Here is a 15468-nt window from a genome sequence, read left to right as displayed (position 1 = left end):
GTATGGCTTGCCAGTCTGTTCCAGTGTTTGGCCTGCCAGTCTGTTCCAGTGTTTGGCCTTCCAGTCTGTTCCAGTGTCTGGCCTGCCAGTCTGTTCCAGTGTTTGGCCTTCCAGTCTGTTCCAGTGTTTGGTTTGTCAGTCTGTGCCAGTGTTTGGCCTGGCAGTCTGTGCCAGTGTTGGGCTTGCCAGTCTGTTCCAGTGTTTGGCCTTCCAGTCTGTTCCAGTGTTTGGCTTGTCAGTCTGTTCCAGTGTTTGGCCTGCCAGTCTGTGCCAGTGTTTGGCCTGCCAGTCTGTGCCAGTGTTTGGCCTACCAGTCTGTTCCAGTGTTTGGCCTGCCAGTCTGTGCCAGTGTTTGGCCTGCCAGTCTGTTCCACTGTTTGGCTTGCCAGTCTGTTCCAATGTTTGGCCTGCCAGTCTGTTCCAGTGTTTGGCCTGCCAGTGTGTGCCAGTGTTGGGCTTGCCAGTCTGTTCCAGTGTTTGGCCTGCCAGTCTGTTCCACTGTTTGGCTTGCCAGTCTGTGCCAGTGTTTGGCCTGCCAGTCTGTTCCAGTGTTTGGCCTGCCCATCTGTGCCAGTGTTTGGCCTGCCAGTCAGTGCCAGTGTTTGGTCTGCCAGTCTGTGCCAGTGTTTGGCCTGCTAGTCTGTTCCACTGTTTGGCTTGCCAGTCTGTGCCAGTGTTTGGCCTGCCAGTCTGTTCCAGTGTTTGGCCTGCCAGTCTGTTCCAGTGTATGGCCTGCCAGTCTGTTCCAGTGTATGGCCTGCCAGTCTGTTCCAGTGTATGGCCTGACAGTCTGTTCCAGTGTTTGGCCTGACAGTCTGTTCCAGTGTATGGCCTGCCAGTCTGTTCCAGTGTATGGCCTGACAGTCTGTTCCAGTGTTTGGCCTGCTAGTCTGTTCCACTGTTTGGCTTGCCAGTCTGTGCCAGTGTTTGGCCTGCCAGTCTGTTCCAGTGTTTGGCCTGCCAGTCTGTTCCAGTGTTTGGCCTGCCAGTCTGTTCCAGTGTATGGCCTGCCAGTCTGTTCCAGTGTATGGCCTGCCAGTCTGTTCCAGTGTTTGGCCTGCCAGTCTGTTCCAGTGTATGGCCTGCCAGTCTGTTCCAGTGTATGGCCTGACAGTCTGTTCCAGTGTATGGCCTGACAGTCTGTTCCAGTGTTTGGCCTGCCAGTCTGTTCCAGTGTTTGGCCTGCCAGTCTGTTCCAGTGTATGGCCTGACAGTCTGTTCCAGTGTTTGGCCTGACAGTCTGTTCCAGTGTATGGCCTGACAGTCTGTTCCAGTGTTTGGCCTGACAGTCTGTTCCAGTGTATGGCCTGCCAGTCTGTTCCAGTGTATGGCCTGACAGTCTGTTCCAGTGTTTGGCCTGAAAGTCTGTTCCAGTGTTTGGCCTGACAGTCTGTTCCAGTGTATGGCCTGACAGTCTGTTCCAGTGTTTGGCCTGCCAGTCTGTTCCAGTGTTTGGCCTGCCAGTCTGTTCCAGTGTATGGCCTGACAGTCTGTTCCAGTGTTTGGCCTGCCAGTCTGTTCCAGTGTTTGGCCTGCCAGTCTGTTCCAGTGTATGGCCTGACAGTCTGTTCCAGTGTTTGGCCTGCCAGTCTGTTCCAGTGTTTGGCCTTCCAGTCTGTTCCAGTGTTTGGCTTGTCAGTCTGTTCCAGTGTCTGGCTTGTCAGTCTGTGCCAGTGTTGGGCTTGCCAGTCTGTTCCAGTGTATGGCCTGACAGTCTGTTCCAGTGTATGGCCTGACAGTCTGTTCCAGTGTTTGGCCTGACAGTCTGTTCCAGTGTATGGCCTGACAGTCTGTTCCAGTGTTTGGCCTGACAGTCTGTTCCAGTGTATGGCCTGCCAGTCTGTTCCAGTGTATGGCCTGACAGTCTGTTCCAGTGTTTGGCCTGACAGTCTGTTCCAGTGTTTGGCCTGCCAGTCTGTTCCAGTGTTTGGCCTGCCAGTCTGTTCCAGTGTTTGGCCTGCCAGTCTGTTCCAGTGTTTGGCCTGCCAGTCTGTTCCAGTGTTTGGCCTTCCAGTCTGTTCCAGTGTTTGGTTTGTTAGTCTGTGCCAGTGTTTGGCCTGGCAGTCTGTGCCAGTGTTGGGCTTGCCAGTCTGTTCCAGTGTATGGCCTGACAGTCTGTTCCAGTGTATGGCCTGACAGTCTGTTCCAGTGTATGGCCTGACAGTCTGTTCCAGTGTTTGGCCTGCCAGTCTGTTCCAGTGTTTGGCCTGCCAGTCTGTTCCAGTGTATGGCCTGACAGTCTGTTCCAGTGTTTGGCCTGCCAGTCTGTTCCAGTGTTTGGCCTGTCAGTCTGTTCCAGTGTTTGGCCTGCCAGTCTGTTCCAGTGTATGGCCTGACAGTCTGTTCCAGTGTTTGGCCTGCCAGTCTGTTCCAGTGTTTGGCCTTCCAGTCTGTTCCAGTGTCTGGCCTGCCAGTCTGTTCCAGTGTTTGGCCTTCCAGTCTGTTCCAGTGTTTGGTTTGTCAGTCTGTTCCAGTGTTTGGCTTGTCAGTCTGTTCCAGTGTTTGGCTTGTCAGTCTGTTCCAGTGTTTGGCCTTCCAGTCTGTTCCAGTGTTTGGCTTGTCAGTCTGTTCCAGTGTATGGCTTGCCAGTCTGTTCCAGTGTTTGGCCTGCCAGTCTGTTCCAGTGTTTGGCCTTCCAGTCTGTTCCAGTGTCTGGCCTGCCAGTCTGTTCCAGTGTTTGGCCTTCCAGTCTGTTCCAGTGTTTGGTTTGTCAGTCTGTGCCAGTGTTTGGCCTGGCAGTCTGTGCCAGTGTTGGGCTTGCCAGTCTGTTCCAGTGTTTGGCCTTCCAGTCTGTTCCAGTGTTTGGCTTGTCAGTCTGTTCCAGTGTTTGGCCTGCCAGTCTGTGCCAGTGTTTGGCCTGCCAGTCTGTGCCAGTGTTTGGCCTACCAGTCTGTTCCAGTGTTTGGCCTGCCAGTCTGTGCCAGTGTTTGGCCTGCCAGTCTGTTCCACTGTTTGGCTTGCCAGTCTGTTCCAATGTTTGGCCTGCCAGTCTGTTCCAGTGTTTGGCCTGCCAGTGTGTGCCAGTGTTGGGCTTGCCAGTCTGTTCCAGTGTTTGGCCTGCCAGTCTGTTCCACTGTTTGGCTTGCCAGTCTGTGCCAGTGTTTGGCCTGCCAGTCTGTTCCAGTGTTTGGCCTGCCCATCTGTGCCAGTGTTTGGCCTGCCAGTCAGTGCCAGTGTTTGGTCTGCCAGTCTGTGCCAGTGTTTGGCCTGCTAGTCTGTTCCACTGTTTGGCTTGCCAGTCTGTGCCAGTGTTTGGCCTGCCAGTCTGTTCCAGTGTTTGGCCTGCCAGTCTGTTCCAGTGTATGGCCTGCCAGTCTGTTCCAGTGTATGGCCTGCCAGTCTGTTCCAGTGTATGGCCTGACAGTCTGTTCCAGTGTTTGGCCTGACAGTCTGTTCCAGTGTATGGCCTGCCAGTCTGTTCCAGTGTATGGCCTGACAGTCTGTTCCAGTGTTTGGCCTGCTAGTCTGTTCCACTGTTTGGCTTGCCAGTCTGTGCCAGTGTTTGGCCTGCCAGTCTGTTCCAGTGTTTGGCCTGCCAGTCTGTTCCAGTGTTTGGCCTGCCAGTCTGTTCCAGTGTATGGCCTGCCAGTCTGTTCCAGTGTATGGCCTGCCAGTCTGTTCCAGTGTTTGGCCTGCCAGTCTGTTCCAGTGTATGGCCTGCCAGTCTGTTCCAGTGTATGGCCTGACAGTCTGTTCCAGTGTATGGCCTGACAGTCTGTTCCAGTGTTTGGCCTGCCAGTCTGTTCCAGTGTTTGGCCTGCCAGTCTGTTCCAGTGTATGGCCTGACAGTCTGTTCCAGTGTTTGGCCTGACAGTCTGTTCCAGTGTATGGCCTGACAGTCTGTTCCAGTGTTTGGCCTGACAGTCTGTTCCAGTGTATGGCCTGCCAGTCTGTTCCAGTGTATGGCCTGACAGTCTGTTCCAGTGTTTGGCCTGAAAGTCTGTTCCAGTGTTTGGCCTGACAGTCTGTTCCAGTGTATGGCCTGACAGTCTGTTCCAGTGTTTGGCCTGCCAGTCTGTTCCAGTGTTTGGCCTGCCAGTCTGTTCCAGTGTATGGCCTGACAGTCTGTTCCAGTGTTTGGCCTGCCAGTCTGTTCCAGTGTTTGGCCTGCCAGTCTGTTCCAGTGTATGGCCTGACAGTCTGTTCCAGTGTTTGGCCTGCCAGTCTGTTCCAGTGTTTGGCCTTCCAGTCTGTTCCAGTGTTTGGCTTGTCAGTCTGTTCCAGTGTCTGGCTTGTCAGTCTGTTCCAGTGTTTGGCTTGTCAGTCTGTTCCAGTGTTTGGCCTTCCAGTCTGTTCCAGTGTTTGGCTTGTCAGTCTGTTCCAGTGTTTGGCTTGCCAGTCTGTTCCAGTGTTTGGCCTGCCAGTCTGTTCCAGTGTTTGGCCTGGAAGTCTGTTCCAGTGTTTGGCCTTCCAGTCTGTTCCAGTGTTTGGCCTGCCAGTCTGTTCCAGTGTTTGGCCTGGCAGTCTGTGCCAGTGTTGGGCTTGCCAGTCTGTTCCAGTGTTTGGCCTGCCAGTCTGTGCCAGTGTTTGGCTTACCAGTCTGTTCCAGTGTTTGGCCTGCCAGTCTGTGCCAGTGTTTGGCCTGCCAGTCCGTTCCACTGTTTCGCTTGCCAGTCTGTGCCAGTGTTTGGCCTGCCAGTCTGTTCCAGTGTTTGGCCTGCCAGTGTGTGCCAGTGTTGGGCTTGCCAGTCTGTTCCAGTGTTTGGCCTGCCAGTCTGTTCCACTGTTTGGCTTGCCAGTCTGTGCCAGTGTTTGGCCTGCCAGTCTGTTCCAGTGTTTGGCCTGCCCATCTGTGCCAGTGTTTGGCCTGCCAGTCAGTGCCAGTGTTTGGTCTGCCAGTCTGTGCCAGTGTTTGGCCTGCTAGTCTGTTCCACTGTTTGGCTTGCCAGTCTGTGCCAGTGTTTGGCCTGCCAGTCTGTTCCAGTGTTTGGCCTGCCAATCTGTGCCAGTGTTTGGCCTGCCAGTCTGTGCCAGTGTTTGGCCTGCCAGTCTGTGCCAGTGTTTGGCCTACCAGTCTGTTCCAGTGTTTGGCCTGCCAGTCTGTGCCAGTGTTTGGCCTGCCAGTCTGTTCCACTGTTTGGCTTGCCAGTCTGTGCCAGTGTTTGGCCTGCCAGTCTGTTCCAGTGTTTGGCCTGCCAGTGTGTGCCAGTGTTGGGCTTGCCAGTCTGTTCCAGTGTTTGGCCTGCCAGTCTGTTCCACTGTTTGGCTTGCCAGTCTGTGCCAGTGTTTGGCCTGCCAGTCTGTTCCAGTGTTTGGCCTGCCCATCTGTGCCAGTGTTTGGCCTGCCAGTCAGTGCCAGTGTTTGGTCTGCCAGTCTGTGCCAGTGTTTGGCCTGCTAGTCTGTTCCACTGTTTGGCTTGCCAGTCTGTGCCAGTGTTTGGCCTGCCAGTCTGTTCCAGTGTTTGGCCTGCCAGTTTGTGCCAGTGTTTGGCCTGCCAGTCAGTGCCAATGTTTGGCCTGCCAGTCAGTGCCAGTGTTTGGCCTGCCAGTCTGTGCCAGTGTTTGGCCTGCCAGTCTGTGCCAGTGTTTGGCCTGCCAGTCTGTGCCAGTGTTTGGCCTGCCAGTCTGTTCCAGTGTTTGGCTTGCCAGTCTGTTCCAGTGTTTGGCTTGCCAGTCTGTTCCAGTGTTTGGCCTGCCAGTCTGTGCCAGTGTTTGGCTAACCAGTCTGTTTCAGTGTTTGGCCTGCCAGTCTGTTCCAGGGTTTGGCCTTCCAGTCTGTTCCAGTGTTTGGCCTGCCAGTCTGTTCCAGTGTTTGGCCTGCCAGTCTGTTCCAGTGTTTGGCCTGGCAGTCTGTGCCAGTGTTGGGCTTGCCAGTCTGTTCCAGTGTTTGGCCTGCCAGTCTGTGCCAGTGTTTGGCTTACCGGTCTGTTCCAGTGTTTGGCCTGCCGGTCTGTTCCAATGTTTGGCCTGCCAGTCTGTGCCAGTGTTTGGCCTGCCAGTCTGTTCCAGTGTTTGGCCTGCCAATCTGTGCCAGTGTTTGGCCTGCCAGTCTGTGCCAGTGTTTGGCCTGCCAGTCTGTGCCAGTGTTTGGCCTGCCAGTCTGTTCCAGTGTTTGGCCTGCCAGTCTGTGCCAGTGTTTGGCCTGCCAGTCTGTTCCACTGTTTGGCTTGCCAGTCTGTGCCAGTGTTTGGCCTGCCAGTCTGTTCCACTGTTTGGCTTGCTAGTCTGTGCCAGTGTTTGGCCTGCCAGTCTGTTCCAGTGTTTGGCCTGCCAGTGTGTGCCAGTGTTGGGCTTGCCAGTCTGTTCCAGTGTTTGGCCTTCCAGTCTGTTCCACTGTTTTGCTTGCCAGTCTGTGCCAGTGTTTGGCCTGCCAGTCTGTTCCAGTGTTTGGCCTGCCCATCTGTGCCAGTGTTTGGCCTGCCAGTCAGTGCCAGTGTTTGGTCTGCCAGTCTGTGCCAGTGTTTGGCCTGCTAGTCTGTTCCACTGTTTGGCTTGCCAGTCTGTGCCAGTGTTTGGCCTGCCAGTCTGTTCCAGTGTTTGGCCTGCCTGTTTGTGCCAGTGTTTGGCCTGCCAGTCAGTGCCAGTGTTTGGCCTGCCATTCTGTTCCAGTGTTTGGCCTGCCAGTCTGTGCCAGTGTTTGGCCTGCCAGTCTGTGCCAGTGTTTGGCCTGCCAGTCTGTGCCAGTGTTTGGCTTGCCAGTCTGTGCCAGTGTTTGGCTTGCCAGTCTGTGCCAGTGTTTAGCCTGCCAGTCTGTTCTACTGTTTGGCTTGCCAGTCTGTTCCAGTGTTTGGCCTGCCAGTCTGTGCCAGTGTTTGGCTAACCAGTCTGTTTCAGTGTTTGGCCTGCCAGTCTGTTCCAGTGTTTGGCCTTCCAGTCTGTTCCAGTGTTTGGCCTGCCAGTCTGTTCCAGTGTTTGGCCTGCCAGTCTGTTCCAGTGTTTGGCCTGGCAGTCTGTGCCAGTGTTGGGCTTGCCAGTCTGTTCCAGTGTTTGGCCTGCCAGTCTGTGCCAGTGTTTGGCTTACCGGTCTGTTCCAGTGTTTGGCCTGCCGGTCTGTTCCAATGTTTGGCCTGCCGGTCTGTGCCAGTGTTTGGCCTGCCAGTCTGTTCCAGTGTTTGGCCTGCCAATCTGTGCCAGTGTTTGGCCTGCCAGTCTGTGCCAGTGTTTGGCCTGCCAGTCTGTGCCAGTGTTTGGCCTGCCAGTCTGTTCCAGTGTTTGGCCTGCCAGTCTGTGCCAGTGTTTGGCCTGCCAGTCTGTTCCACTGTTTGGCTTGCCAGTCTGTGCCAGTGTTTGGCCTGCCAGTCTGTTCCACTGTTTGGCTTGCTAGTCTGTGCCAGTGTTTGGCCTGCCAGTCTGTTCCAGTGTTTGGCCTGCCAGTGTGTGCCAGTGTTGGGCTTGCCAGTCTGTTCCAGTGTTTGGCCTTCCAGTCTGTTCCACTGTTTGGCTTGCCAGTCTGTGCCAGTGTTTGGCCTGCCAGTCTGTTCCAGTGTTTGGCCTGCCCATCTGTGCCAGTGTTTGGCCTGCCAGTCAGTGCCAGTGTTTGGTCTGCCAGTCTGTGCCAGTGTTTGGCCTGCTAGTCTGTTCCACTGTTTGGCTTGCCAGTCTGTGCCAGTGTTTGGCCTGCCAGTCTGTTCCAGTGTTTGGCCTGCCAGTTTGTGCCAGTGTTTGGCCTGCCAGTCAGTGCCAATGTTTGGCCTGCCATTCTGTTCCAGTGTTTGGCCTGCCAGTCTGTGCCAGTGTTTGGCCTGCCAGTCTGTGCCAGTGTTTGGCCTGCCAGTCTGTGCCAGTGTTTGGCTTGCCAGTCTGTGCCAGTGTTTGGCTTGCCAGTCTGTGCCAGTGTTTGGCCTGCCAGTCTGTTCTACTGTTTGGCCTGCCAGTCTGTGCCAGTGTTTGGCTAGCCAGTCTGTTTTAGTGTTTGGCCTGCCAGTCTGTTCCAGTGTTTGACTTGCCAGTCTGTTCCAGTGTTTGGCTTGCCAGTCTGTTCCTGTGTTTGCTGTCACTGTCAGGGGGCATACATCCAGACCAGATAACATACAGGCTGGGAAAACAAACGACTAGCTCTGCCATGTGGATGACTGGAACAGGCTCTCTCCATCTCTCTTACTCCATCGCTCTCTTTTTCTATCTCCCTTCATCCTTCCTTCCTCTCTCGTGATCTTTTCTCTCTCTCCATTCTCTCACATCCCCTTGCCACTTTGTGTTTCGTTCTGTCTGCCGACGGCCGCTAGAACTACAGCAGGCAGCGTTCTTTCATCCTGGACAAGTGCATGATGTCCTCAGCCCCATTTAAATATGAAAAATACATTTTTGATCAAGATATTTGGTGACTGCCCATGTCCCCCCCAAGGGAGATGGCTGTGTGTTCTTCAGCTAGACAGATGAATCTAAATATTTATACAGAGAGCCTGAACACCGCTCTGCTTTCTGAGTGTTTGTGTACAGTGTGGGGGCGTCGGGCCATGGAGATAGAACTAGGAAGTGGAGGACGGGGATGCTGAGGAGAGGAGGGTGGACTTATAGATGGCCCGGGGTGGCAGTGGGGGTGGCAGCTTTCTGGATATGTTTTGAGAGAGCGTAGGCCTGCATAATAAAGAGGAAACTATATGAGCCGGCAGCTGCGAGGCTCCCCGGGATCCCATGGATGTCAGGGTCTCAGACAGAACTAGGAGCCTTCAGGTTTAAAGACAGAAATAAAGACAGGCCTGGACAAGCCGTTTGTGGACACTGAGTTCATTATAGCTTACCCAGACAAAAGCTTAAGAAGTACGGTACACAGCGCTAACTGGGGGAATACGATGTTGGGTCTGCCAGGTAGAATTTGAGTCATATAGCTATTTAACTTGCTAAAGGGATGGAATCATCCAACCTGATATTATCTAGGTTATGTTTCTCTGGGTGACATCCATGGAAAAAGGACTTGATGGAGGCTTTGAGGCTATGGCTTCCATCCAGTGCAGATTGTGTAAAGGGGTTCTCCTTGCTGACATGTTGGAAATGAATATGATGGGGTGTTCGAGGGCGTGAGTATCAGGACAGCTGCCCTGTAGTGCCGTCGGTTGGTTTAGGGAACTTGTACCCACGCACGCATACACACCTAGAGCGAACAGAGCGACAGCACGACTCCTTTGCCCCTGAGCATTGTGGGGGGAGATGGAATAGTAAAGTGTGAGACACTCTGTATGGTTATGTTTCTCCCTCTCTCTCTCTCCTCCTCCTCCCCCTCTCCCTCCCCAACTCCAGCCTGTCTTTGTGTTCATGTGACACGTCCTCAGAGTGGGGCCGCTTGCCTCTCCTCCTCTCCTCACCTCTCCTCCACCGCTCCTCTCCTCCTCTCCTCACCTCTCCTCCACTCCTCACCTCTCCTCCACCGCTCCTCTCCTCCTCTCCTCACCTCTCCTCACCTCTCCTCCACCGCTCCTCTCCTCCTCTCCTCACCTCTACTCCACCGCTCCTCTCCTCCTCTCCTCACCTCTCCTCCCCTTGCTCCTCTCCTCACCTCTCCTTCACCGCTCCTCTCCTCCTTTCCTCACCTCTCCTCACCTCTCCTCCACCGCTCCTCTCCTCACCTCTCCTCTCCTCACCTCTCCTCACCTCTCCTCCACCGCTCGTCTCCTCCTCCTCACCTCTCCTCCTCCTCACCTCTCCTCCACCGCTCCTCTCCTCCTCTCCTCATCTCTCCTCACCTCTCCTCCACCGCTCCTCTCTCGTCACCTCTCCTCCACCGCTCCTCTCCTCCTCTCATCACCTCTCCTCCACCGCTCCTCTCCTCCTCTTCACCTCTCCTCACCTCTCTTCCACCGCTCCTCTCCTCCTCTCCTCACCTCTCTCCACCACTCCTCTCCTCCTCTCCTCCTCTCCTCACCTCTCCTCCACCGCTCCTCTCCTCCTCTCCTCACCTCTCCTCACCTCCACCCCTCCTCTCCTCACCTCTCCTCCACCACTCCCTCCTCTCCTCACCTCTCCTCCACCACTCCTCTCCTCCTCTCCTCACCTCTCCTCCACCACTCCTCTCCTCACCTCTCCTCCACCGCTCCTCTCCTCTCCTCCTCTCCTCACCTCTCCTCCCCTCTCCTGTCCTCCACATCCTGAAGTGGTGTCATGCCCCGTTTGCAGTTTCTCTTTTTGTTGCCCTCTGTTTCCCCCCTCTGTTCCCCCCCCTCTGTTTCCCCCTCCGTTTCCCCCTCTCTCAGGTTTGAACGACCTCCTGTCCTCAGGAATCTGTCTGTCTGCACACTGTAGTCTGTTCTGCTCTTTTATACATGCTTGGTGTTGGCAGTCAAATACAAAACACACCAAATGGCACAAGTGTGTCACTATAATATGGGTTGTCACTGTCTTCTCGTGATGGACACCAAACACGATCACTCAAAAGCTGTGAGTCATTTGCGTCAGTCTTCGTTTGTCCAGCCCAAATAATTGCACTCGCTAAACGTCTTTGATAGCAGTACGCAGTGAAGGACATTCCCTAACTTCCTGTCTGTGGTGACTTGTTCTCCCTCCTCAGGCCCTTAATGGTTTCGTCCTGGTCATCACTGCAGACGGGGTCATATTCTACTCCTCTCACACCATTCAGGATTACCTGGGATTCCACCAAGTAAGTCTCTGCTGCTGATCACAGGGCTCACAGCCACTCAAACCCACTGGCACACACACACCATACACGCCGTACATCATACACACACACGCGCACTGCCACTCAAACACGGACAGAGAGAGGAGGATTGGGCCTGCCTACAGAGCCACAGCCTGGCGCAGAGGGAGTCTGGAGGAGGTTCGATCAACCCCGGACTAGGCCAAGCCAGTTATGACGACAACATGACTCTGCCCTTGTTCTATTTATGGAACGACACAGGGTGTGCTGGGTCACGGACTGAAAGCTATAGTCCTCCAGGTTTCTGTGGCAAACCAAATCTAGCGCACCAGATTCTAATCATTAGCTGGTTGATAAGCTGAAGCGGGTTAGTTACAACTGGGATGGGAGTGAAGACCCGCAGGAGGGTATCTCTCCAGGAACGGGGTTGGAGAGCCCTGGAATAAACTCTACTGCTCCCTGCCCCCCTTCTTTTCCCCAACAGTTGCAGCCAGAATGAAGGTGAAAACCAATATGCTATCTTCCCCCAACACCGCCCTGTGTCCTTTCCTGTCCTTTTGGCCCGCCTCCGGCCCCCTTCCGTTCCCTAGTCTCGCCCTCTCTGCCCTCTGGTACCCAGCCCTGCTCTGTGCTAAGCGCATTAGCGCGCTTGATTCAGGATTTCCCACTGGATAAGAGTTTGATAACCCCGTCCAGAGAGGTCAAACGCAGGTTAATCATTTAATAAGAGCTGATCTATAGCATATTTAATCACAGACTTCTATAAGCATGCATACTGTCTGTCCTACGTTTCTTTAATTGAGTTAACCCCCAGCAGCTGATTAACTGCTCTAATAGCCTCATTTATTCAGGTTGGATCCGTTTTTGATAACATCCATGAGTTGGGCTAAGCTGTATTAGCAATTATTAACACCCCCTGAAGCTTTCTCTCTCTCTTTCCTTCTCTCTTTTCCTCTCACTCTCTCTCTCTCTTGCTCCCTCTTTCTCTCTCTCCTTCTCTCTCTCTCTCTCTCTTTCCTTCTCTCTCTTTTCTTTTGTCTCTCTCTCTCTCTCTCTCTCTCTCTCCTTCTCGCTCTCTCTTTTCTTTGCTCTCTCTCTCGCTCCCTCTTTCTCTCTTTCCTTCTCTCTTTCTCTCCTTCTCGCTCTCTCTCTCTCTCTAGCTTTCTTTCTGTGGTCATCAGTTGGAGGCTGCTGAGAACGGCTCATAATAATGGCTGGAAAGGAGCGAATGGAATGGTGTCAAATGTATAAGTCTGCTCCAGCCATTACCACGAGCCCGTCCTCCCCAATTAAGGTGCCACCAACCTCCTGTGGTGTGCAGTGCTGCTGTACAATGGCTTGCGAAAGTATTCACCCTCTTGGCATTTTTCCTATTTTGTTGCCTTTTCCTATTTTGTTGCCTTATGACCTGGAATTAAAATAGATTTTTGGGGGGTTTGTATCATTTTATTTACACAACATACCTACCACTTTGAAGATAGAAAAGATGTTTTAATGTGAAACAAACAAGAAATAAGACAAAAAAACAGAAAACTTGAGAGTGCATAAGTATTCACCCATTCTCAATGGGATTGAGGTCTGGGCTTTGACTAGGGCATTCAAGACATTTAAATGTTTCCCCTTAAACCACTCGAGTGTTGCTTTATCAGTATGCTTAGGGTCATTGTCCTGCTGGAAGGTGAACCTCCGTCCCAGTCTCAAATCTCTGGAAGACTGAAACAGGTTTCCCTCAAGTATCTCCCTGTATTTAGCGCCATCCATCATTCCTTCAATTGTGACCAGTTTTCCAGTCCCTGCCATATGAAAAACATGGTGGTGTTCTCGGGGTGATGAAAGGTGTTGGGTTTGCGCCAGACATAGTGTTTTCCTTGATGGCCAAAAAGCTCACTTTTAGTCTCATCTAACCAGTGTACCTTCTTCCATATGTTTGGGGAGTCTCCCACATGCCTTTTGGCAAACACCAAATGTGTTTGCTTATTTTTTCTTTAAGCAATGGCTTTTTTCTGGTCAGTCATCCGTAAAGCCCAGCTCCGTGGAGTGTACAACTTTAAGTGGTCCTATGGACAGATACTCCAATCTCCGCTGTGGAGCTTTGCAGCTCCTTCAGGGTTATCTTTGGTCTCTTTGTTGCCTCTCTGATTAATGCCCTCCTTGCCTGGTCCATGAGTTTCGGTGGGCGGCCCTCTCTTGGCAGGTTTGTTGTGGTGCCATATTCTTTCCATTTTTTAATAATGTATTTAATGGTGCTCCGTGGGATGTTCAAAGTTTTAGATTTTTTTTTATAACCCAACCCTGATCTGTACTTCTCCACAACTTTGTCCCTGACCTGTTTGGAGAGCTCCTTGGTCTTCATGGTGCCGCTTGCTTGGTGGTGCCCCTTGCTTAGTGGTGTTGTAGACTCTGGGTCTTTTCAGAACAGGTGTATATGTACTGAGATCATGTGACAGATCATGTGACACTTAGATTGCACACAGGTGGATTTAATTTAACATAATTGTATGACTTCTGAAGGTAATTGGTTGCACCAGATCTTATTTAGGGGCTTCATAGCAAAGGGGGTGAATACATATGCACGCACCACTTTTCCATTTTTTAAAGTTCTTTTTTTCATTTTACTTCACCAATTTGGACTATTTTGTGTATGTCCATTACATGAAATCCAAAATCCATTTAAATTGAAAGGTTGTAATTAAACAAAATAGGAAAAATGCCAAGGGGGTGAATACTTTTGCAAGGCACTGTAGCTACAAGCTGCTGTAGAAGAAATGTTCCCACAGTGTGAGCCACACCTCTCAGGCCTCGTTTCATTTCAACAACCCTCACTTCACATCTACAGCGCTGACCGAAATCCTTTTGGATGTGGCTGCCTGTTGTGGAGCTGTGTGAATGGTAATGAGAAGTAGCACTGAGATGCTAGTGTGATACGGAACCTCGGGCTGTGCTGTGTCCATGTCTGAGGTGGTCCAGCTGATGCCCTAACCTACTCCCCTCACTGCAAGCCCACAAAACAAGGGGTTGTGTGTGTGTGTGTGTGTGTGCGTGCGTGCGTGCGTGCGTGCGTGCGCGCGCGTGCGTGCGTGTATGTGAGCGTCACCTTACAGATTCTACAGGGATGAATTCAATTGTGTGTAGGTTATTTTTCAGGAAGTCAGACAATAGCTCCCAGTCCTATGTGCTGGTACACGTGACTGTTCCGAAGACCTCTCTCTTTCTCTCCTCGTCCCAGACGGACGTGATGCACCAGAGTGTGTTTGATCTGATCCACACTGAGGACCAGCAGGAGTTTAGGAGGAACCTGCACTGGGCTCTCAACCCCCCGGCCGTGCCCCAGCAGGTGGAGTCACCCTCAGGTCAGTCTTACACTGCGTCTCACTGTCTATACCCACTTTTATGCCGGGCCGACGCCTTTTCACAAAGCTGTCCAAGGCCACTGTGAAGCCTTTCACATTACTAGCTAGCGATGTATGTTTGATGCTCTGTTGCACAGAAATTGAACTTGTGCAAAGGGCTGAGGTGAACTACTAGCAGAACAAAATACTGATAAAAAGGAGATGCCAGTTTGATGCTTTGTTTCAGTATGATACTTAGTCGATTTGAAGTCGCCGTTCAACTTTAAAGTAACACACACATTCAGTGACAGTATACAACATTCTGGTTTGATCATGAAAACATGAGAGAGAGAGAGAGAGAGAGAGAGAGAGAGAGAGAGGTGACCTTTATCAGGCACTCCATGACTATGAGGGTAAATGTTAGAACACACACAGCCGTCTGTTTTAATTAGGCAGGGGTTAGAGCTACCGTAGCGTCACCGTGGTACTTTAGAACAGGCACGGAATGGAGAGAGGGAGGGACAGACTAGAGCTACACACCCACACACACATGCACATACACACACTCACCAAACATACCGTACTCTAGGAGCATCGGAACCCTGTTGAACAGACATATTAATAGACCACAAATGAAGTAGCCATTGAATATAGTGATTTGACTTTGTCCTTGTCCTGTTTATATTCCTCAGATGGAAAACCAGTCCCCAGCTCGTCCCTGGTGACCTATAACCCCGACCAGCTGCCTCCAGAGAACTCCTCCTTCCTGGAAAGGAACTTCGTCTGTCGCTTCCGCTGTCTCCTCGACAACTCTTCTGGCTTCCTGGTTTGTAACCAATCATATCCCCCCTCTCTCAACCTCATACACACAGGAGTACTGGAGACTGACTCCTTTTGGGAAGATTATTCTTGCAATGATGTTTGAGCTCATGTTAGAGATTTGCCCTCCATTGAAGACAGCCATTGTTGGACTTATGGTCTGTGTATGCATGTGTATAAGGAAGAAGGCATGCGTGCGAGCGTCCTTACTTCCATGTGTACTGCACTCTTGCTTGCGTGCGTACATCTACAAGTGTGTGTGTGTCAGATCACACCTCAGCTTTATTAAAAGAGAGTGCCACTGCGACTGTGTCCCATGACTATACTGAGGGAGGCTGAGCCGTACAAGAACAAAGGCCTGGGAATACCCAGACACTTCTAGTCTGGCTCCTGGCGTGGGGTGTCCCGACTCCCGCCAGAGAGCCCCAGAGGCAGGCGCTTTACAGGGCTACTGAACCCCCCCCCCCCTATCCCAGAGCTACCCTCCACTACTGATCCCTGAACTACAGAATCCCCTCCACCCCCCTATGTCCCCCCTCCTATCCTCCCTCTGCAGAAATCTGAGCATTCTAATTTCCAGTGCTACCTCCCCCATTCAGACCAAAGGATGCTATTTTCTCTCAGCTAGAAAATGCAAGGCTGCTGTTCACTTCCTCCCCTACCTCCCCCCTTCTATCCCTGCCCACCTCTTTCCCCCTACCCTATCACCCCCTTTCTCCACTTCTCTGTCACCATCCCAGCACTCTGAGGCCAAAGGAGACTATTTTCTCCCAGCTACAGTAGCTAGAGAGC

The 15468-nt window shown here is 52.4% G+C and overlaps 1 protein-coding gene across 1 annotated transcript in view; it reads left to right on the top strand.

Moving 5' to 3' along the window:
• LOC115144638 (aryl hydrocarbon receptor-like) overlaps window positions 1-15468 on the top strand; it is a 90450-nt gene that overhangs the window by 48347 nt on the left and 26635 nt on the right. Inside the window, 3 exon segments of the mRNA XM_065025713.1 lie at window positions 10442-10531; window positions 13755-13878; window positions 14550-14683. Of these exon segments, the coding sequence (XP_064881785.1) occupies window positions 10442-10531; window positions 13755-13878; window positions 14550-14683 (348 nt within the window).

Source organism: Oncorhynchus nerka, linkage group LG2 (genome assembly GCF_034236695.1).
Source record: "Oncorhynchus nerka isolate Pitt River linkage group LG2, Oner_Uvic_2.0, whole genome shotgun sequence".
NCBI classification, from domain to species: domain Eukaryota; kingdom Metazoa; phylum Chordata; class Actinopteri; order Salmoniformes; family Salmonidae; genus Oncorhynchus; species Oncorhynchus nerka.
The sequence above is the reverse complement of the archived record's forward strand: the minus strand, read 5'-3'. Positions and strand labels throughout refer to the sequence as shown.